This window comes from Babylonia areolata, chromosome 11 (genome assembly GCF_041734735.1).
Source record: "Babylonia areolata isolate BAREFJ2019XMU chromosome 11, ASM4173473v1, whole genome shotgun sequence".
In the NCBI taxonomy this organism is placed as follows: domain Eukaryota; kingdom Metazoa; phylum Mollusca; class Gastropoda; order Neogastropoda; family Buccinidae; genus Babylonia; species Babylonia areolata.
The window spans coordinates 16,315,242-16,337,741 of NC_134886.1; the positions used below are offsets into that span (position 1 = coordinate 16,315,242).

General features: G+C 49.4%; 1 protein-coding gene across 1 annotated transcript in view; it reads left to right on the top strand.

Moving 5' to 3' along the window:
* Window positions 1-22,500, top strand: part of LOC143287150 (uncharacterized) — a 48,691-nt gene that overhangs the window by 6,984 nt on the left and 19,207 nt on the right. The window contains exons 8-20 of the mRNA XM_076595095.1: window positions 100-343; window positions 1,301-1,485; window positions 4,058-4,371; window positions 5,527-5,874; window positions 7,408-7,597; window positions 9,444-9,674; window positions 10,665-10,861; window positions 13,429-13,634; window positions 16,972-17,185; window positions 17,931-18,289; window positions 19,642-19,820; window positions 20,675-20,935; window positions 21,623-21,942. Coding sequence (XP_076451210.1) covers window positions 100-343; window positions 1,301-1,485; window positions 4,058-4,371; window positions 5,527-5,874; window positions 7,408-7,597; window positions 9,444-9,674; window positions 10,665-10,861; window positions 13,429-13,634; window positions 16,972-17,185; window positions 17,931-18,289; window positions 19,642-19,820; window positions 20,675-20,935; window positions 21,623-21,942 — 3,248 coding nt within the window. The remainder of the gene's footprint in view (window positions 1-99; window positions 344-1,300; window positions 1,486-4,057; window positions 4,372-5,526; window positions 5,875-7,407; window positions 7,598-9,443; window positions 9,675-10,664; window positions 10,862-13,428; window positions 13,635-16,971; window positions 17,186-17,930; window positions 18,290-19,641; window positions 19,821-20,674; window positions 20,936-21,622; window positions 21,943-22,500) is intronic.

Here is a 22,500-nt window from a genome sequence, read left to right on the forward strand (position 1 = left end):
ATATTGCTGTAGCACATATCCTTAAAGGTGTATGCACAGAGAGCGAGAGAGAGTCGCGCTACAGAGCTTTCCCTTTCCCGCACCTGCTGCTTTTCGCAGATGGCTACACGTATGACGTCATCCATGACGTGGAGATGCTGGTTCCCCCCGTGCCTTTCCCCCCGGGGCAGATCGACTACTCGGACGCTCCGGTCCCCTACCGAGACATCCACCGGCGGTTCCCCCACCCCGCCACCTTCGCCTTCGCCGGCCGGCGACGAAAGCGCTCTTTGACGTCAGAGCTGCCTCTGAATGACATCATCTCGGCCTGCGAGTACATCTTCGTCACCAGTGACCTCGCCACGTGAGTAGAACGCGGGGAGAGAGAAAAAAAAAAGAGACGGGTAGAATCGGGTGGGGTGAGGGATACAGGGGGTAGGTGTTTGGGTTGGGGGGCGGGGGTGAGGGGGGTGGAGAGAATGATGTGGGTGGGAAGAGGAGGGGGGAGATGGAAGGGGCACAGAGAGAGAGAGAGAGAGAGAGAGAGGAGGGCGGGGGAGGGGTGTGTGGGGGTGGGAGAGGTGTGGAGGGAGAGCGCGAGAGAGTTTAGAAAGGGAGGGCAGAGTGAAGAGTGTGAGAGAGATTGAAACATGGGCAGAAACGTTCCCCTTGTATCTCTGTCTAGGGTGGCACAATGATTAAGACGCTCATCTGCCAGTACAGTGCCCGTGAGGGTGTGGGTTCGAATCCTGGTCAAACTGAGCGTCCCCGTGTGCAGCACGCACTTGACGCGCCGAAAAAGAACCCATGGCAGCCTAAGTGTTGCCCTGTGAGGCAATTCTGTCGAAGAAAATGAATATATACACTCTGACAGGTACACAAAAACGTATTCATGCACTCAGGGCCTGACCAAACCAAGCGCGTTGGGTCATGCTGCTAGTAACGCATCCGACCAGCAGACGCAGTGTGGTGGTGGTGGACAACGCATTTGTTTTTGCTCGTGTGAACTTTTTGTGTTTGATTACTTTTTTTACATCACTGATTTTATTTATACGGTGTGTGCAAAATGTTCGTGTAAAATGTTTCAACGCCCCCAGGGGGGTTACAGGACAAAAAGTTCTTGATGCCCTGCCTTGCCTTGTCTTGCCTTGTCTTGCCTTGCCTTGTCCTGTCTTGCCTTGCCTTGCCCTGCCTTGCCTTGCCCTGCTCTGCCCTGCCCTGCCCTGCCTTGCCTTGCCCTGCCTTGTCTTGTCTTGCCTTGCCGAACGCAGTTGACGACTCGTTGAGAAATTGAAAACTGAAACTGAAAGTGCACGTGCAGGTCGTGCACGGGTGTGGGGTCCCAGATGACGGAGAAGTACTTCTTCGACTGCCTGAGTGACGTGTACCACGGCGAGGACCTGAGTGACGCCCTGCCCTCCACATTAGCATATGCAGATTACTGTGAGGTCACACTGGGCCTAAGCTCCTGGCCCGCCCGGACCCTGTGCAACTACTTTCCCTACAGTGAGTGGATGTCAGTGTGTGTTTGTTTCAGTGTTTGCTTGTCTACCTTTCATTTTATTAGCACACACACACACACACACACACACCAACTCACCTGCAACTTCGTTTATTTCTATATGTATTTCTTTTTATCACAACAGACTTCTCTGTGTGAAATTCGGGCTGCTCTCCCCAGGGAGAGCGCGTTGCTACACTACAGCGCCACCCCATTTTTTTGTATTTTTTCCTGCGTGAAGTTTTATTTGTTTTTCCTATCGAAGTGGATTTTTCTACAGTATTTTGCCAGGTACAACCCTTTTCTTGCTGTGGGTTCTTTTACGTGCGCTAAGTGCATGCACACGGGACCTCGGTTTATCGTTTCATCCGAATGACTAGCGTCCAGACCACTACTCAAGGTCAAGTGGAGGGGGAGAAAATATCGGAGGTTGAGCCGTGATTCGAACCAGCGCACTCAGATTCTCTCGCTTCCTAAGCGGACGAGTTACCTCTGGGCCATGATTCCACTTTTCAGAATAAAAGTGTTGTATTTACTAGAAGATTTTGTGAACTCACGATGTTGTGTTCATCTCCCAAACAGGAGACGACAGAACACCTGTAATAGTAGACACATTCAAACACACACAGAACAAGCACATGCTTTACCCACCCACACAAGGCGTCTACCCGGCATATAATCAGAGACTGACGAAAGCTTACAGTTGGGCCAACAGCAAAGTGAGAGCTGTAGGATCAATGTTTTCTCCTCTGCAATGGGAATTCATGTTCAGATTCGCCTTTTTTTGCTGCCCCATCATCTGCACCGTTTCAGTGGCATTACTCCCACGCCGCTCATTCAGATTCTCCCATACACGGCCACACCCGGGTTCGTCCGTTACAGTTCCAGCGTCGGCAGTCCGCAGGGAACCATCGATGTTAGGTCACCAGGAGGCCACACACCAGAGGAGACCCTGCACTGCTGCTGAGTCACTTCGGTGGTGTTCAGTGGTGCCTGTTCTGAGTTAACGTAGTTAGGACACTACCTACTAAGCCCCCTACTAACGACAATAATGGCTTAGTCGCGGAGCCAGACTGAGTGAGCGTCCCTCCCAGAGTGGAGACCGCCACCACGTCCCTCAAACAACAGCCCCCAATGAATCTGCCGACACGAAAGACATTGACAGGACTCACCCGAAACTGAGGTCACTATGAGAGCAGGGCATGAAAAGCCACAGACTTTGAGACTGTTTTGTTTATATTGATGATGATGGAGGAGGAGGATGACGATGACGATGACGATGTTGGTATGGAGGTCCATTTTGGTTTGGGACTGCGTGACAAGGCTGTACTCTACGCTTCCTGTCATAATGATATCCCGGCGTTAACCAGGCCCTGAGAGATACAGACACTTGCAGTGTTGGTCAGGTAATTAGAGCAACGCACCCAAAGACGCATCTTTGAAGTGGATGACACTCGACTGTGTGGTCCCAGTCTCCCCATTTAAGCCCACAGCACACTCAACTCTGGGTAGGAGCCGGCCACGGGCCGAAAAACCCACCTCCGCTGGGATTCGAACCCGCGTCCTCCCAGCCATCAGTCCGCGACGCTAACCACTTGGCCACGGCGGCTGGTGCTTCGCCTTTTGTTTATCAAAGACAGTGACTCTCAAACTAGGAAGCAATATTGCACTGGTCTCTTAGTTCTGCATCCTCAGGGTGCCAGTTTGCCTTTGGGAACCATCGCAACGCCAACTGTCTTTTTGCCTTCTTGGCTGAAAGAATAGAGATGTGACTTGGGGAACCTCGACAATAATACTAGTTCTTGCCTGGGTGGTCCGGACAGCAGTTACCTCCTGCGCTTATGCGTGGGCGAGTGTGTGTGGGAGGAGGGGGGGCTGAGGGGGGGCGGGATGGTGTAGGGGCGTGGGGGGTGCGTGCGCTTGCATGTGAATACATGTGAAAGAGTGTGCATAATAGCTTGCACTATCTTTGGATTTCTTAAATGATGATTTACTTGAAATTGCTTGACAGGATGAATGCAAAATAGGATATGCGCAATGTTAGCTTTTGTATCTTTCATTATATCTATACTGATAATTACAGTGTGATGATTATCAATTACATTTCTGAATATGTGAAATGCTCTAAAATGAAAAGCTTCTCTCTCTCTCTCTCTCGATATATATATGCATATATATATAGAGAGAGATACATATATATATAAATATATACATATATATATATATATATATATTATATGTACACGTGTGTGTGTGTGTGTGTGTGTGTGTGTGTGTGTTTGTTAATTGTTTGTGTGCATGTGTTTCTATGAAAACCTTCTCTCTCTCTCTCTCTCTCTCTCTCTCTCTCTCTCTCTCTCTATATATATATATATATATATATATATATATATATATATGTGTATGTGTGTGTGTGTGTGTGTGTTGTTGTTGTTCCTGTTTTTTATGTGTGTTGTGTGAATTGTCTTCGTGTTACCGCACCCGACGCAATGTCTCTTCATGACACAACAAGATTTATTCCTATCACATCTTAGTCGCACACTACTGACCATCACACTATTATACATACACACACAGGCGCAGGCTTCCCCAACTGGATCGGCGACAACTGCGACGTCCCGTGCGTTTCTGGCGCGCGCCACCCCGAGGACAATAACACGTGCGTGTGTGACCACGGCTACTGGGCGGCCAACTGCTCTCTGCTGTGCCCGGGAGGCACCGAGAACGCCTGCTCAGGTTACGGAACCTGCGACGTCCTGACAGGCGCCTGCCCCTGCCCCGTGTCCCGGAGGGGGGCGGCCGACTGCGGCACGTGCGAGGGGGGATGGGAGGGGGCGGACTGCGTGCTGACCTCCTCCCCCTCCTCCTCCTTCTCCCTGCCCGTGGCCAAGGTCCGTTTTACTGTGTATAGTGTTTGTGTTTAGTTTTTGATATTACGTGATATGATACGATGCGATGCGTTGCGATACGATACGGTATGATATGATAAGACATTTGTATTTGTATTTGTATTTCTTTTTATCACAGCAGATTTCTCTGTGTGAAATTCGGGCTGCTCTCCCCAGGGAGAGCGCGTCGCTACACCACAGCGCCACCCTTTTCTTGTTGGTATTTTTTCCTGCGTGCAGTTTTATTTGTTTTTCCTATCGAAGTGGATTTTTTCTACAGAATTTTGCCAGAAACAACCCTTTTGTTGCCGTGGGTTCTTTTACGTGCGCTAAGTGCATACTGCACACGGGACCTCGGTTTATCGTCTCATCCGAATGACTAGCGTCCAGACCACCACTCAATGTCTAGTGGAGGGGGAGAAAATATCAGCGGCTGAGCCGTGATTCGAACCAGCGCGCTCAGATTCTCTCACTTCCTAGGCGGGCGCGTTACCTCTGGACCATCACTCCACACAAGATATGATATGCTCAATCCAGGTAGGCAGTCTGTTGTGCAAATGAATCCAAGTTGGTAAAGCGCAGTGTGTGTGTGTGTGTGTGTGTGTGTGTGTGTGTGTGTGTGTGTGTGTGTGTGTGTGTGTGTGTGTGTGTGATTTTGGATGGTGTTGGCTGGTGGTGGTGGTGATGGTGGTGGCGATGATCGTGTCGCTGCTGCTGCTGCTGCTGATGATGATGATGGTGGTGGTGGTCAGTGTTAGGTGGATGGTGATGAAAACGATCTTTGTAACACTGACGATGATAATGATTTTCATTCCACTCTGTTTCACTCCATCCTATTCCGTTACGTTCCAATCCATTCCATTCCAACCCATTCCAATCCATTCTTTTTCACTATATTCCTCTCCATTCCATTCTATTCCGTTTCTTTCCAATCCAGTCCATTCCGATACACTCTATTGCATTACTTTCTATTCCATTTTATTCCATTCCAGTTCATGTCAATCCATTTCAGTCCATTCCAATATGTTTATATATTGTTCAATTCCATTCCATTCTTTCCATTTCATTCCAAACCATTCCAATCCACACCAAACCATTCTATTCCATTTTGTTCTATTCTATTCCATTCTAATCCAATCCACTCAATCCTTGTTTCAGGTGTCGGACCTGGGCCACATGTTGAACCTGGACGGGGCGGGGTTCGGGTTCCAGGGGCTGGGGGAGTACCACCTGCTGCAGCTGAGGCCCAACATCCTGCTGCAGGGCAAGTTCATCATGTGCCACCAGAACTTCTCCTGCCTCGCCTTCGTCGGCATGCGGGTGGGCACCAGCGGGGACGGGTACGCGGAGATCACGGTGCAGGCTCCCTACCTGAGCACCTCGGAGCCCACCGTGTACGTCAACGGGGCTCTGAACGAGGTCCGGAAGGTGGCCTACTTCAAGAACTTCGAGGTCCGTCGGGAGTCCCTGCACGAGGTCGTTCTGGACGTCTACAACACCGTGCAGGTGAGATGGGGGTGGGGTTGCAGGTGGGTCAGCTGTCAAAGTGAGAGATGTATGGTCGGTGGTTTCTCCACTGCGATGGGAAGTCATTTACGGCTTGGATTGTGTGTGTGTGTGTGTGTGTGTGTGTGTGTGTGTGTGTGTGTGTGTGTGTGTGTGTGTGTGTGTGTGTGTGTGTGTGTGTGTGTGTGTGTGTGTGTGTGTGTGTGTGTGTGTGTGTGTGAAGGACTATGACATTAGACTACAAGCTCGGCTCTGCTTTTTCAGTTTAGTTTACCCCTCTCTTTTGAATCACCATTGAATCTGTGTACCAGTGAATGGACAATAGACCAGTCTTGAATCCTGAAGCCTGCATAATAAATGCAAAAAGAGAGCTGTCTGATGAACGGTTTCTTAATGCCAGTGGAAAGTCATTTACAGTTTAGTCTTTTGTGAAGGACCATGACTCTCAAACCAGGAGGCAAGATTGCACCAGGTCTTTGTGCTGCAGCCTTGGGGGGGGGGGGGGGGGGGGGGGGGGGGGGGGTAGCTGGCGGCATTTGGGAACCACCCCAACGCCGACTGTCCTAAAACCCTCATGGCCGAGAGAGTGGGGATGTGACTTGGGCAAGACACTCTCCACTTTTGATCAAAGTCATGACGGGCGCAATAGCCGAGTGGTTAAAGCGTTGGACTGTCAATCTGAGGGTCCCGGGTTCGAATCACGGTGACGGCGCCTGGTGGGTAAAGGGTGGAGATTTTTACGATCTCCCAGGTCAACATATGTGCAGACCTGCTAGTGCCTGAACCCCCTTCGTGTGTATATGCAAGCAGAAGATCAAATACGCACGTTAAAGATCCTGTAATCCATGTCAGCGTTCGGTGGGTTATGGAAACAAGAACATACCCAGCATGCACCCCCCCGAAAACGGAGTATGGCTGCCTACATGGCGGGGTAAAAACGGTCATACACGTGAAAGCCCACTCGTGTGCATACGAGTGAACGCAGAAGAAGAGATCAAAGTCATGGCCGAGACAGTCGGGACTCAACTGCTGTTCTGATGTCTGTAGTCGGACACAGCTGACAGTCATACACTCAGATGAGACTAGAGCGGAAAAGATAGGGAATATATTGCTGTTGAAAGTAAACCTTTCTTTCTCTCTTTTTGTTAATTATTTATTTTTCTTCACATCTTACAAAAAAAGTACTTTTCGTTTTAGTTTCGCAATGATGGCAATGGCTTTCACATTAAAAAAAACCCAAAAAACATTCACATACATTACGGAAACCAGAGTTCACGGAGAAATCGCAGTCTAGTACGATAACAAATGTACGTACTCGTGTATAAACACGCATTCGTAATCATAATTACACGTACATAAATACACGCTTGCAAACAAACAAACAAAACACACACACACACACACACACACACACACACACACACACACACACACACACACACACACACACACACACACACACACACACACACACACACACACACACACACACACACACACACACGCAACCAACCAATCCATCAACGAACACAGGTGACGATCCGGGCGAGGAAGCGACTGCTGGATCTGACGGTGACGGTACCGGCCGCTAACGTACCGGCCAGTGTCGGCCTGTTGGCCGGTAGCGGGTCCACCAGCTGGTCCACCAAGCAGGACTACATCGCTGACCACTCCCGTGTCAGTGCCGCCCTCAACCTGTGTGGGTCTGGGGCTGGATCACAGAGTGAGTGTGGGGATGGGGGTGGGGGGTGGGGGGTGGAGGTGGGTGGGTAGGGGGGAGGTAGGAAGGGTGAGTAGAGGGGTTCCCTTGTTTTTCTTTTGTTTTTTGTGTTTGGAAGGGTGGGGTGGTGGGGTTGGGTGGGCGGGGGTGGAGGTGGGGAGTGTTTGGGGATACCACTACTACTACTACTACTACCACTGCCGCTACTGCTACTGCAACTACTATCACTACTACTACTGCTGTTGCTGCTGCTGCTGCTGCTACAACTGCAACTACTATACTGCTGATGGTACTACTACTGTGATGGGGTAAAGCGTACATGTCATGTGATGGAGTAAAATGCCCATGTCGTGTGATGGAGTAAAATGCCCATGTCGTGTGATGGAGTAAAATGCCCATGTCATGTGATGGAGTAAAATGCCCATGTCATGTGATGGAGTTAAGTGTACATGTCCAAAAAAATAATAGGTTGACAGATAGATAGACAGATAGATAGTTACATTGATAGATAGATAGGTAAAAACCCTTTCACCTTGCCGCTCCCAGATTAAAACTAATGATAGATAGATAGATAGATAGATAGATAGATAGATAGATAAACAAATACCCTATCACGTGGCCTCGCCCAGGTGAAAAAAAAAGATAGATAGATAGATAGATAGATAGATAAACAAAACCCCAACCACTTGGCCTCCTCCCAGGTGAAAAACAATATTAGCTTGCTAGCTAGCTAGCTAGATAGATAGACAGATAGATAGCACTTCAAAGACACCTTAAAGACAAACTTCAAAGCCTATGACATAAACATCGCTTCCTGGGAAACTGATGCCCTTGACCGCTCTCGCTGGAAGATGCTGTGCTCTAGTGGCATAAAGACGTTTGAAAACAAGAGAACGCTGGCCATTAAGGAGAAGCGTGAGCGAAGGAAGCAGGGCTCAACTTCTGGAGACGTTTTCCCTTGCAACACCTGTGGGAAGTGCTGCGCATCCAGAATCGGCCTCTTCTCCCATATGAGGACACACACCGACAGATAAGCCTGCCTGCCGACTCGTCCGTCGGTCCGACGGGAGACTCCATTATTATTATTGTTAGATAGATAGATAGATAGATACATAGCTAGACAGACAGATAGATAGATAGATAGATAGATAGAATAAACAAAAACCCTATCACTTCGCCTCTCCCAGGTGAAACACAGTAATAGATAGATAGATAGGTAGATAGATAGACAAATACTCTATGACTTCGCCTCTCCCCGGTGAAAAACAATAATAGATGGATAGATAAAAACCCTATCACGTTGCCTCTACCAGGTGAAAAAAAATTTATTATAAATAGATAGATAGATAGAACGCAAGAACGCAAGAATTTTAATGTAAGGTCACCGACCTGTATACATTTTGGGTGCACATGTTGCACACACATCTTAACTAAAATAAAATAGGAAGAACGAAAACAATCCACTTACACAGTGAGCTCACTGAGAACAAGTAAACTAAATGAAAAGCACACGGCTGATATTTTTGTTTGGGCCTGAAAGTGCTCTTCTCTCAGTCTTAATGCATAAAAAAACAAATATTGCAACATCTCTTGTCACATTACAACTTTCGTTTTGCAGCAGAAATGGTAATGACAGATTTCTAATATTTTGCATATGCTTGTGCAAATATTTCTTTCTGATATCATTATATATTGGACAGGGCTGTTAGTACATGTAGTTCGTTCTCTATTCTACCACCGCATGGGCAGTTTTTTTCAAAACATCACGATAACGCAGATTTACTTTTAGTTCATTTCATAGATAGATAGATAGATAGATAGATAGATAGATACTTGGCCTCCTCCCCAGGTGTCCGGTCCTCGCAGTACTACTCGGGCACCATGTCCCTGCCGACATCCTCCGTCCTGTCCAGCCCTTCTTCCGGTCAGAGCCTGGACCTGGCCGACTACTTTGCCCGCTTTGTCGTCACTTCCTGTGACTCGGTGCTGCACTACCCGACCTCCGCCTACTCCGACCAGCAAGGGGACGGCTACACGCTCAGGTTCGATTCCACGGCGGTGTTCTCCCAGTTTGATACGGGTAGGTGTTGTGGGGGTCTTTTTTTTTCTTTTCTTTTTTTGCTTGTATTTTTCATTTTTGGTGGGGTTTTTTTGTGTGTGTTTTTGTTTTGTTTTGTTGTTGTTTGTTGGTGTTGTTGTCTTTCGTGGTTGTGTGCGTGTGTGTGTGTGTGTGTGTGTGTGTGTGTGTGTGTGTGTGTGTGTGTGTGTGTGTGTGTGTGTGTGTGTGTGTGTGTGTGTGCGTACGTACGTGCGCGTGTGTGTGATTATAAGAATGTTTTACTATCATTTGTTTATTCTAGAGTCGTACATCTTGACGGTTATTCAAACTGGATTGGGTGTTAAGCTGCTATGTTCTCGCATTTTGGTGTGTGTGAGAGAATGTTGGTTGTTGTTTTGTGTGTGTGTATGTTGTTGTTGTTTTTTTACTCAAGTCTTGTGGTGAAGGATTTTCGGTTTTTGTTTGTTGTTGTTGTTTGGGTATATTTTTCTTGGTTTGTTTGTTTGTTTGTTTGTTTTTTTGTTTCTTTGTTTTTGTTTTTCTTGGGGGGGTGGGAGGGGGAGCTGGGGGGGAGGGGGAGCGTGTGTGTGGGCAGGATGATGTATGCTATAAAATTGTCACACACCTGAAATATTTCGTGTTTGTATGAGTTATATGTGTGTGTGTACCTGAGACCTGATTGAATGACACAGGAAACGAATGATGAGCGCCCAATGGCAGCCGTCAGTCGGCTCAGCCCAGGTAGGCAGCCTGTTGTGCAAAATGACTCCGTGTTTGTAAAGCGCTTAGAGCTTGGTCGCCGACCAAGGATAGGCGCTGTATAAGTATCTATATCAATCAATGATTCGCGTGTTTGTAAAGCGCGTAGAGCTCGGTCGTCGGACGAGGGTAGGCGTTTTATAAGTATCCAGATCGTCATCATCATCATCACCACCATCATCATCATTATCGTTACGTTTGACGATGTCCAGTTGTTCAAGACATCAAAAGCTTCCCTGTTCCTTTTTGCAGCTGTCCTGATGGCCAAGAACTTGTCGGTGGAGTTTCTGGTGAAGGTGGACTCCTCGGGAACTGGGGGGGTCCTCTTGTCCTTTGCCACCTCCCACTACTTCATCATCGAAGTGGACAGCAGTTGGCAGCTGCACGTGATATACGACGGCACCACCTACACGCCCGGCCTGCAGCTGGAGATTGATGTCTGGAACAAGGTGAGAGAGGTGGAGATGGAGGGGGAGAGACTGATGTCTGGAACAGGGTGGGAGAGATGGAGGAGGGGGAGAGGGAGAGAGACTGATGTCTGGAACAAGGTGAGAGAGATGGAGAGGGAGATAGACTGATGTCTGGAACAAGGTGAGAGAGATGGAGAGGGGGAGAGGGAGGGAGACTAATGTCTGGAACAAGGGGAGGGAGATGGAGAGGGGAGGGTCGAGGGAGAGAGACTGATGTCTGGAACAGGGTGAGGGAGAGGGGTAGAGGGAGGGAGAGTAATGTCTGGAACAAGGGGAGAGAGATGGAGAGGTGGAGAGCGAGAGAGACTGGAACAAGGTGAGAGAGATGGAGAAGGGGAGAGGGAGGGAGACTGATGTCTGGAACAAGGTGAGAGAGATGGAGAGGGGGAGAGCGAGAGAGACCTGAACAAGGTGAGAGAGATGGAGAGGGGAGAGACTGATGTCTGGAACAAGGCGAGAGAGATGGAGAGGGGTAGAGGGAGGGAGACTGATGTCTGGAACAAGGCGAGAGAGATGGAGAGGGTGAGAGGGGGAGAGACTGATGTCTGGAACAAGGTGAGAGAGATGGAGAGGGGTAGAGGGAGGGAGACTGATGTCTGGAACAAGGCGAGAGAGATGGAGAGGGGGAGAGGGGGAGAGACTGATGTCTGGAACAAGGTGAGAGAGATGGGGAGAGGGAGAGAGACTGATGTCTGGAACAAGGTGAGAGAGATGGGGAGAGGGAGAGGGAGAGAGACTGGAACAAGGTGAGAGAGATGGGGAGAGGGAGAGAGACTGATCTCTGGACCAAGGGGAGAAAGATGGAGAGGGGGAGAGGGAGGGAGACTGATGTCTGGAACAAGGGGAGAACGATGGAGAGGGAGATAGACTGATGTCTGGAACAAGGTGAGAGAGATGGAGAGGGGGAGAGGGAGGGAGACTGATGTCTGGAACAAGGCGAGAGAGATGGAGAGGGGAGAGACTGATGTCTGGAACAAGGCGAGAGAGATGGAGAGGGAGAGAGACTGATGTCTGGAAGAAGGTGAGAGAGATGGAGAGGGAGAGAGACTGATGTCTGGAACAAGGTGAGAGAGATGGAGAGGGGGAGAGGGAGAGAGAGAGAGAGATGGACGTATGGAATATTTATCCATATGAGACCATTGTAAATTATGAATGGGGTATATGGTTTACGACAATACCGTATTTGCGTTTAAATGATAATCTTAATGAGTTCGGTCAGTCATGTAGTCAACATTGATCGCAACTGAAATGCTTTTTATAAAACCTTTAAGTAAAGTTACTTTAAGTAAACTTAACCGTGGTTGACAAGGATACTTACCAAATGTCGATGGAACGTATCGTGCTCTCAGATTAGTCAATGTTGGACAATACAAAACACAAAATGCAACTTATCATCATTTCCGGTTTTACATAATGGACAAGCGAAAACGTTTTTAAGAGGGAGAGGGGGGTGGCCGGGGGAGCGGGGGGGGGGGGGGAGGTAGAGTGAATGCTGTGACAAATTATGATACTGAAGCACATCTGAAACAAAATCAGCAGCAACGAAATAAATAAAAATAAAAAAGAAGCAATTATATAGCACAGGCCAGCACTGACTGGGCTACGAATCAGCGACCATGAGTTAAGATCGGACAAGGAAATTACAAAGCAAAACTGCCCAACGCACAAAAGGCTGTGAGCTACCTGTGATGGTTAAGAAGATTGAATCAATCTTTTAGATCATTGTGTAAAACACATTATTTACAGACAATTGTTAAAACACACACACACACACACACACACACACACACACACACACACACACACACACACACACACACACACACACACACTCCCGTTTTAATTAGATAATTATATATGTGCTATTGTAAGTGATGTATCTCTCCTCTCCATCTCTCTCAGGACAGGTTGGAAGAATGGGCCATGCCCAAAATCTTAATCCTTGAATAAAAAAACGTTTTGAGTTCTGAGTTCCCTCTGTCTCTCTGTCTCTTTCTCTCTCCCCTCCCCCCTCTCTCTCATCCTCTCCCTCTCGCTCCCTTATATAGACGTTAAACTGAAGAACACACACTCACAATCTCTCTCTCTCTCGCTCTTGCTCTCTCTCTCTCAATCTCCCTATTGCACCCTCTCTCTCACACGCACACACACACACACACGCACACACACACACACACACACACACACACGCACGCACGCGCGCGAGCACACACACACACACACATACATGCACTCTCTCACTCTCTAACACACACGCACTCACACACACACACACACACACACTTTCTCTGTCTGCCTGTCTCTGTATCTTTCGTTCTCTCTCTCCACCCCTTTCTCTCTCTCTCGCTCTTTCTCTTTCTCTCTCTCTCTCTTTCACACACACACACACACACACACACACACACACACACACACACACACACACACACACACACACACACTTTCTCTCTCTGTCTCTGTATCTCTGTATCTCTCTCTCTCTCAACCCCCTCCCCCCCCACACACACACCCTTTTCATACCCCCTCCGCCCCCTCTCCCCCAACAGGTGCTGTTTGTGTACGAGAGTGCGACAGGGGAGGTGGACATGTACACCTTTGACCAGACGGGCACGGTCAAGCGGGCAGCACTGACCCTCCCCACGGCCATCTTTGACACGGCGGGGCGTCTGGCCCTGGGTCAGACCCTGCCCCCTGACGACGGGGTCTACTACCCTGACTCAACCAGCTTCCTGGGCGAGCTGGACAACTTCCGGTGGGTCGATACGGTATTTGTATTTGTATTTGTATCTGTATTTCTTTTTATCACAACAGATTTCTGTGTGTGAAATTCGAGCTGCTCTCCCCGTGGAGAGCGCGTTGCTACACTACAGCGCCACCCTTTTTCTTTTTTTTTTTTTGTTGTATTTTTTCCTGCGTGCAGTTTTATTTGTTTTTCCATTGAAGTGGATTTTTCTACAGAATTTTGCCAGGAACAACCCTTTTGTTGCCGTGGGTTCTTTTACGTGCGCTAAGTCCATGCTGCATACGGGACCTGGGTTTATCGTCTCATCCGAATGACTAGCGTCCAGACCACCACTCAAGGTCTAGTGGAGGGGGAGAAAATATCGGCGGCTGAGCCGTGATTCGAACCAGCGCGCTCAGATTCTCTCGCTTCCTAGGCAGACATGTTTCCTCTAGGCCATCATTCCACTGGGATATGATACGATACGATACGATACAGTACGATACCATGCCATACAATATTATACAGTACAGTGCTCTACAGTACAGTACGATACGATACAAAACGATACAATACGATGCCATACAATGCGATGCGATGCACTACAATACAATACAATACAATACAACACAATACAATGCAATACAATACAGTATAATGCAATATAATGCAATATAATATAATACAATATAATGCATACACTGCAATACATTACAACACAATACATTGCAATACAATGCAATGCAATGCAATACAGTAAATACAATACAATACAATGCAATACAATGACGACAATACGACATGATACAATGCAACGGCGATGGTGTCTATTACACTGATCACAGCAGCTTCCTGGGCGAGCTGGACAACTTCCGGTTCATGATATCGATACGACACAATAGGATACAATACAATACAATACAATGCAATGACGATACAATACAATACAATACAATACAATGCAATGTAATGTAATGCCATACGATGCGAAACGATACGATACGATACGATACAATACAATACAATACAATACAATACAATACGATGACTACGGGGTCAACTACACCGTATCCATTACTTTCCTGGGGCAGCTGGATAACTTCAGGTTGGTCAATACGACACAACACAATACAATACGATACGATACGATACGATACGATACGATGCGATACGATACGATACGATACGATACGATACAATACAATACAATCCAATACAATACAATACAATGCAATGCAATGCAATGACGATACGATACAATACAATACAATGCAATGTAATGCCATACGATGCGAAACGATACGATACGATACGATACAATACAATACAATACAATACAATACAATACAATACAATACAATACGATGACTACGGGGTCAACTACACCGTATCCATCAGTTTCCTGGGGCAGCTGGATAACTTCAGGTTGGTCAATACGACACAACACAATACCATACGATACGATACGATACGATACGATACGATACGATACGATGCGATACGATACGATACGATACGATACGATACGATACGATACGATACGATACGATACGATACGATACGATGCGATACGATACGATACGATACGATACAATACGAAGTCTACGGGGTCAACTACACCGTATCCATTGGTTTCTTGGGGCAGCTGGATAACTTCAGGTTGGTTAATACAATACAACACAATACCATACCATACCATACCATACCATACCATACCATACCATACCATACAATACAAAGACTACGGGGTCTACTACACCGTATCCATTAGTTTCTTGGGGCAGCTGGATAACTTCAGGTTGGTCAATACAATACGATACGATACGATACGATACGATACGATACGATACGATACGATACGATGCGATACGATACGATACGATACGATACGATGCGATACGATACGATACGATACGATACGATACGATACGATACGATGCGATACAATACGATACGATACGATACGATACGATACGATACGATACGATGCTATACAATACGATACGATACGATACGATGCGATACAATACGATACGATACGATACGATACGATGCGATACGATACGATACGATACGATACGATACGATACGATACGATACGATACGATACGATACGATACGATACGATACGATACGATACGATACGATACGATACGATGCGATAAAATGATGACGGGGTCAACAACATCGCTTCTGCAATCTGCGAGGGAGACCAGGATTACTTCAAGTTGGTCAATACATTAATATAATCCGATACAATACGTCACGTTACCTTGCAACACGACACGACACGACACAATGACGACGGGGTCTTCTACACTCCTTCCATCCAGCTTCATATACGAACTGGATAACCTCGGTCGGTCCTCTGTACCAGCTTCAGTTTCTTGCGAGCAAGACTGATCCATATACACGACATCAAATCGGATCGGTGGCAGATCCAGCGTCAGTTTCAAGGGGACAAGGATGATCCATACACGCTGCACCACTTCAGAGACGGGCGCGGCGACAGCCGAGTGGTTAAAGCGTTGGACTTTCAATCTCTGGGTCTCTGGTTCGAATCCCGGTGACGGCGCCTGGTGGGTAAAGTGTGGAAGATTCTTCCCATCTCCCAGGTCAACAGATGTGCAGACCTGCTAGTGCCTGAACCCCCTTCGTGTGTATACGCATGCAGGCGATCAATTACGCACGTTAAAGATCCCGTAATCCATGTCAGCGTCGGTGGGTTATGGAAACAAGAACATACCCGGCATGCACACCCCCCTTGCACTCCTCCTCCGGCCCTGTATAACAACTATTGACATTAAACAGTTCATTGTTCGGTGTTCTCTGAGACACACGTGTGAAAGTGTGTAGGCATGTTAGTATGTCCAAACAGAATTCTGTGTTAGAAAATAAGAAATATTTATTGCTTACGCATTTTTTTTCCAGTGCAGTTGATATTTAATGTCAGTGTGTGTGTGTGTGTGTGTGTCTGTAAGGGAGGGACATTTATATATATTATATATATAGGGGGGGTGGGGTTGGGGGGGGGGGTTGTTCCATGAAATGCATTTTGTTTTAATCTAAACCATATTTACTTCATAGCTTTTATAATCTTTTGTGTGCTTTTGCATTCATATGAACAGACTGGATGTTTTCCATTTTAGGATAGCGGTTGATAGGTTTTTTGAAGGCATGTTTATAGTCAACTATGATGTAAGGCGCTTTGAGCAGCATTGGTGCTGGATATCGCGCCATAGAAAAACTATGTATTATTATTATTATTACTGTTACATACCCGAAGTTGTGTTTAAACACACCCTCCCTTTCTCCTCTCCTCCTCCCGCCTCCCCCCTCATTTTTTTTTTTTTTTTTAAACTTGCAGACTGTGGAAGATCCTGATCGAGCCGACCATGACCCTGGACGTGTCCGAGCTGGGGATGTCCCTGAGCGACCACACCATCCGGGCGGCCTGGACCTTTGACGAGGCTCAGGACGACACGGCGTGGGACCTCATCCAGGGCGCTGTGCTGGCCCTCCCCGTCAGGCCCTGGGCCGCACCCGCCTGGACCGCTTCCGACAAGACCAACACACTGCAGGTGTGTGTGTGTGTGTGTGGGGGGTGCTGAGGGGGAGGGACGGGCGGAGTGGGTTGGAAGGTGGGGTTGTGGTGTGGTGTTGTGTGTTGATGATGATGATGATGATGATGGTGGTGGTGATTATGGTGATACTGATACTGATGGTGATGATGATGATGATGATGATGATAACATTTATATTGATGATGATACTGATGATGATGGTGATGACCAATCACTTTCATCACCGTGCCCAAATAAAACACATCTCAAATCACAATCCCCCCCCCCCCCCCAAAAAAAAAAAAAAAAACTCCCCCCCTCCCCTCTCTTGACACACACACACACTTCCCCTCCACAGCACCATCTGAACAACATTCGCAGTAAAACAAAACAAACAAACAAACAAAACAAGCCACACACACACACACACACACACGCACGCACGCACGCACGCACACACACACTACACACACACACACACACACACACACACACACACACACACACACACACACGCACACACACACTCACACACTCACACGCATCACACACACACACTCACACACTCACACGCATCACACACACACACTCACACACTCACACACACACACACACACACAATCACTCGAGAGAGAGAGGAGAAAATCCCCCAAAGACACGTCTGTTTAAGTTCTGTTTTTATTTTGTTTTTTGGACAGAATTGAGAAACGCTGTTATTTGTTCTTCCCCACCCCCCAACCCCCAACCTCTACCCTTCCAACAGGTGTCCACCTCCCCCCTGGTTCACTACTTCGTCAACAAGACCCTGGAGACGGACGCCGAGTCTCTCTGCAGCTCCCTCGTTTCCGCCGTCGCCGCTCTTCCGGCCTGCTCCTCGCTGTCGGCCGGGACCCTGAGCTTCTACCTGATGCAGTGCCTGCAGCAGGCGGCCAAGGGTGCGGACCTCCAGGCGGCCTACCTGGCCCTGTACGACCTGGGCGACGTGTGCCTCCACCAGCTGGGCGCCGGGGCGTGGCCCGTGGCGGCGTACTGCACGGGGCAGGACAGGCGCGGGACGGACTGCCTGAACGCCAGCTGCGTCTTCGGGGACTGGGACGGGGCGAGCTGCACGTGCTATGAGGGGTTTAGTGGTGAGTGTGGGGGGTTGGGTGTGTGTGTGTGTCGGGGGCAGGGGGTGGTAGGTGTGTGTGTGTGTGTAGGGGGGGGGGCGGGGTAGGTGTGTGTGTGTATGTGGGTGGGGGTGGCGTGGGGTTGGGGGGGTAGGGGTGTGTGTGTGTGTGTGTGTGTGTGTGTGTGTGTTGTGTGTGCGTGTGTGTGTGTGTTTTTTGTGTGATGTGTGTGTGTGTGTGTTGTGTGTGTGGTGGGGGGAGGGGAGGATTGGGGGGAAGGATAGGTGTGTGTGTGTGTGTGTTGTGTGTGTGTGTGGGGGTGATTGGGAGAGGGGGGTAGGTGTGTGCGTGTGTGTGTTGTGCGTGTGTGTGTTGTGTGTGTGTGTGTGTGTGTGTGTGTGTGGGTGCCGGGTAGGGTTGGTGTGTGTGTGTGTGTGTGTGTGTGTGTGTGTTGTGTATGTGTGTGTGTTGTGTATGTGTGTGTGTGTGTTGTGTGGGTGGGTGGGTGTGTGGGGATGGTGGTGGTGCGGTGGTGTGTGTGTGTGTGTGTGTGTGTGTATACAGATACATGTGTGTGTGTGTGTGTGTGTGTCTGTGTGTGTGTGTGTGTGTACAGATACATATGTGTGTGTGTGTGTGTGTGTGTGTGTGTGTGTACAGATACATGTGTGTGTGTGTGTGTGTGTGTGTGTGTGTACAGATACATATGTGTGTGTGTGTGTGTGTGTGTGTGTGTGTGTGTGTGTGTGTGTGTGTGTGAGTGTATGCCCGTTCCTGTCAGTGTGTGTGCGAGCTCACTTTAGAGAGTGATTGTTTGAATGCGTGTCAGTGTGCGTGTGTGCATGTGTGTGTGTTTATTTGTGTGTGTGTGTGTGTCTGTGAGGGTGTGCGTATAATCTTGCATGTTTGTAACTTTTCTTCCGTTTAATTTTCACTGTAATGTTTACATGCTTTGTATATGTGTACATGTGAATGTATATATGTGTGTGTGCGTTTGTGTGTGCGTGTGTTGGTGTGTGTACATGCGTGCGTGTTTGCGTGCATGCGCGCACACACGTGTGTGTGTGTGTGTGTGTGTGTGTGTGTGTGTGCGTGCGTGCGTGCGTGCGTGTTACGTATCATTTGAACAGACCGACAGACAGACAGACAAACAAACAACATTATTTACATGAAAACATACTTTATAAAAATGATTACATAAACTTCTGAATAAAATAATATTTAAAAAAAACCCACACTAAATCGAATCTATCACCCTTCTCTCTCTCTCTCTCTTCCATCCCCCGTCCCCTCCCCACCCAACCCCCCCCCCCACACACACACACACCACCCACACCCCTCCCTCCCAGACACTGACTGCAACAGCGCATGCCCGGCGGCCAACGGTCAGCCGTGCAACGGTCACGGCACGTGCGGCACGGGAGGGGCGTGCGCGTGCGAGCACAGCTGGCAGGGCAGCGACTGCACCTCGTGCGCCTCAGGGTGGACAGGGTCCGAGTGCTCCGTCCACTTCGGTACCAGCCTGACCAGTAACCCCCGGACAGGTGAGTGAGGGGTTCCCCCCCCCCCCCATTGACCATTAACCTCCCCCCCCCCGGACAGGTGAGTGAGGGGTTTCCCTCCCCCCAATGACCATTAACCTCCCCCCGGACAGGTGAGTGAGGGGTTCCCTCCCCCCAATGACCATTAACGCCCCAGGACAGTTGAGGGAGGGTTCCCTCCCCAATGACCATTAACACCCTAAACAGGTGAGTGAGGGTTCCCTCCCCAATGGCCATTAACCCCCCGGACAGGTCAGGGAGGGTTCCCTCCCCTCCCCAATGACCATTAATCCTCTGGACAGGTGAGTGAGGGTTTTCCTCCCCAATGACCATTAATCCCCCAGGACAGGTGAGTGAGGGGTTACCTCCCCAATGACCATTAACCTCCCTGGACAGATGAGTGAGGGTTCCCTCCCCAATGACCATTAACCTCTCCCTGGACAGGTGAGTGAGAGTTCCCTCCCCAATGACCATTAACCTCTCCCTGGACAGATGAGTGAGGGTTCCCTCCCCAATGACCATTAATCCCCCAGGACAGATGAGTGAGGGTTCCCTCCCCAATGACCATTAATCCCCCCACCCCCGGACAGGTGAGGGAAGGTTCTCTCCCCAATGACCATCAACCCCCCAGGACAGGTGAGTGAGGGTTCCGTCCCCAATGACCATTAACCCCCCAGGACAAGTGATGGAGGGTTCCCTCCCCAATGACAATTAACCCCCCCGCCCCCCCCCCCCCCGGACAGGTGAGTGGACTTGAAACAAAGAGAAACGACTTTTGTAAATATTCTTTGTTGTACTGGGAGCCAGTGTAAAGCCTTCACTCGCCCCACCCCCCTCACTTGTCCACACCCTCGCAGGGTTCATGTCGGCCACGGGCGAGGTGGTGACCTTCGACGGCGCGAGCTTCACCTTCTCCGGGGAGACGGGGGTCTTCCGCCTGCTGCAGGACGCCTCGGACGGGCTGTACGTGCAGGTGCACACGGTCCACTGCGAGGTAGGCACGTGCGTGGACGCGGTGGGCGTGCGGATGTTCTCCAGGAAGGTGACGGTGTACGCCCCGCCCAGGGACTACGCCCTGCCCAAAGTGAAGGTGGACGGGTCGGAGGTCTCTGTCACAGGTGTGTGTGTGTGTGTGTGTGTGTGTGTTTGGAAGGGTGGTTGTGGTGTGTGTAGGATGGGGTGTGTGGGAAAGTGGGGGTCTAGGGTGTGGGTGTAGGGGTGTGTGGGTGTTGGTGTGGAGTTGAGGTATGTGTGTGGGGGACCGGGGGGGGGGGTATATGGATGGGTAGGTGGGTGTGGAGGGTGGGAGTGTGTGTGTGTGTGTGTGTGTGTGTGTGTGTGTGTGTGTGTGTGTGTGTGTGTGTGTGCGTGTTCGTGTGTGGGGGAGGGGGAAATGTAGGTGCGCGTGTGCGTGAGAAAGTGTGCGTTTGCGTAGTGTTGGTAAGGTAAATAATCCTCATGTTAACGTCTCATCGTATTAACTGATATTAGACATGTATCACAATAATAATGATAACGTTTTAGATAATCTAACAGATAATTTCAAAGGTATAATACTAAAATCAACAACAGCTACAGCATCCCAACAACAACAGCAAACGTCCACATCGAAGAAAACAACAAATAAATAAGTTCTTCCCACCACTGCCCCATACACACACACACACACACACACACACACACACACACACACACTCGCTACCGTCATCTCTCAACAACAACACCCAACCTTCGCACCACCCTCAACACCCCACCAAAACTCTTTCTTTCCCTCCATCCCCCACCCCTACACCTCCCACACCCAGGCACGGAATACTCGGTCCACACCTACTTCAAAGTGGAGGTCCTGACGCGGAACAGCCTGAAGCTGGCCATCAGCTCCCCCTACCAGTGTGACGTCACCGTGACGTCAGCGGGCAAGTTCCTGCAGACGGGGGTCTACGTCAGGACCAACATGTGCAGCTCCAGCACGGGGCTCTTGGGCCGCTGTGACGGCTCCAGCAGCAACGACCTCAACGGCTACTCCGTGTCCTCCTACTCTCAGGCGACGCTGATGAATCAGCTGAGCAGCGCGTACACCGTCACCTTCTCCTCCAGCGTGTTCTCCTACGATGGTGCCTCTGAGGTGGGGGAGTGTGTGTGTGTGTGTGTGGGGGGGGGGGAGCGGGGGGGGGGGGGGGGTTCGGAGCGTTGTGTGTGTGTGGTGTGGTGTGGGGGCGTGGGGAGGGGTGTGGTAAGGGGTGGGGGATTGTGTGTGTGTGTGTGTGTGTGTATGTGTGGATGGGTGGGTGTGGGGGAATGGGGGGAGAGGGGTGGGGGGTTGTATGTGTGTGGGGGGGAGGGTGCGGGGGGGGGGGAGGGGCGTGTTGTGTATTGTGTTGCGTGTGTGTGTTGGGGTGTGTGTGTGGGTGGGTGGGTGGGTGTTGCGGGGAAGGGGTTGGGGGGATTGTTGGGTGGTTGTGGGGGGGGGGGGGGAGAGGGGGTGAGTGTGTTGTGTGTTGTGTTGCGTGTGTGTGTGTGTGTGGGGGGGGGGGGCGTGTTATGTGTTGTGTTGCGTGTGTGTGTTGGTGTGTGTGTGTGTGTTTGTGTGGGCGTGTGTGTGTTGGGGTGTGTGTGTGGGGGGGGGGGATGAGGGGGGTGTTTCGACGTTCCATGGTGGTGTGGGTCACACACACACACACAC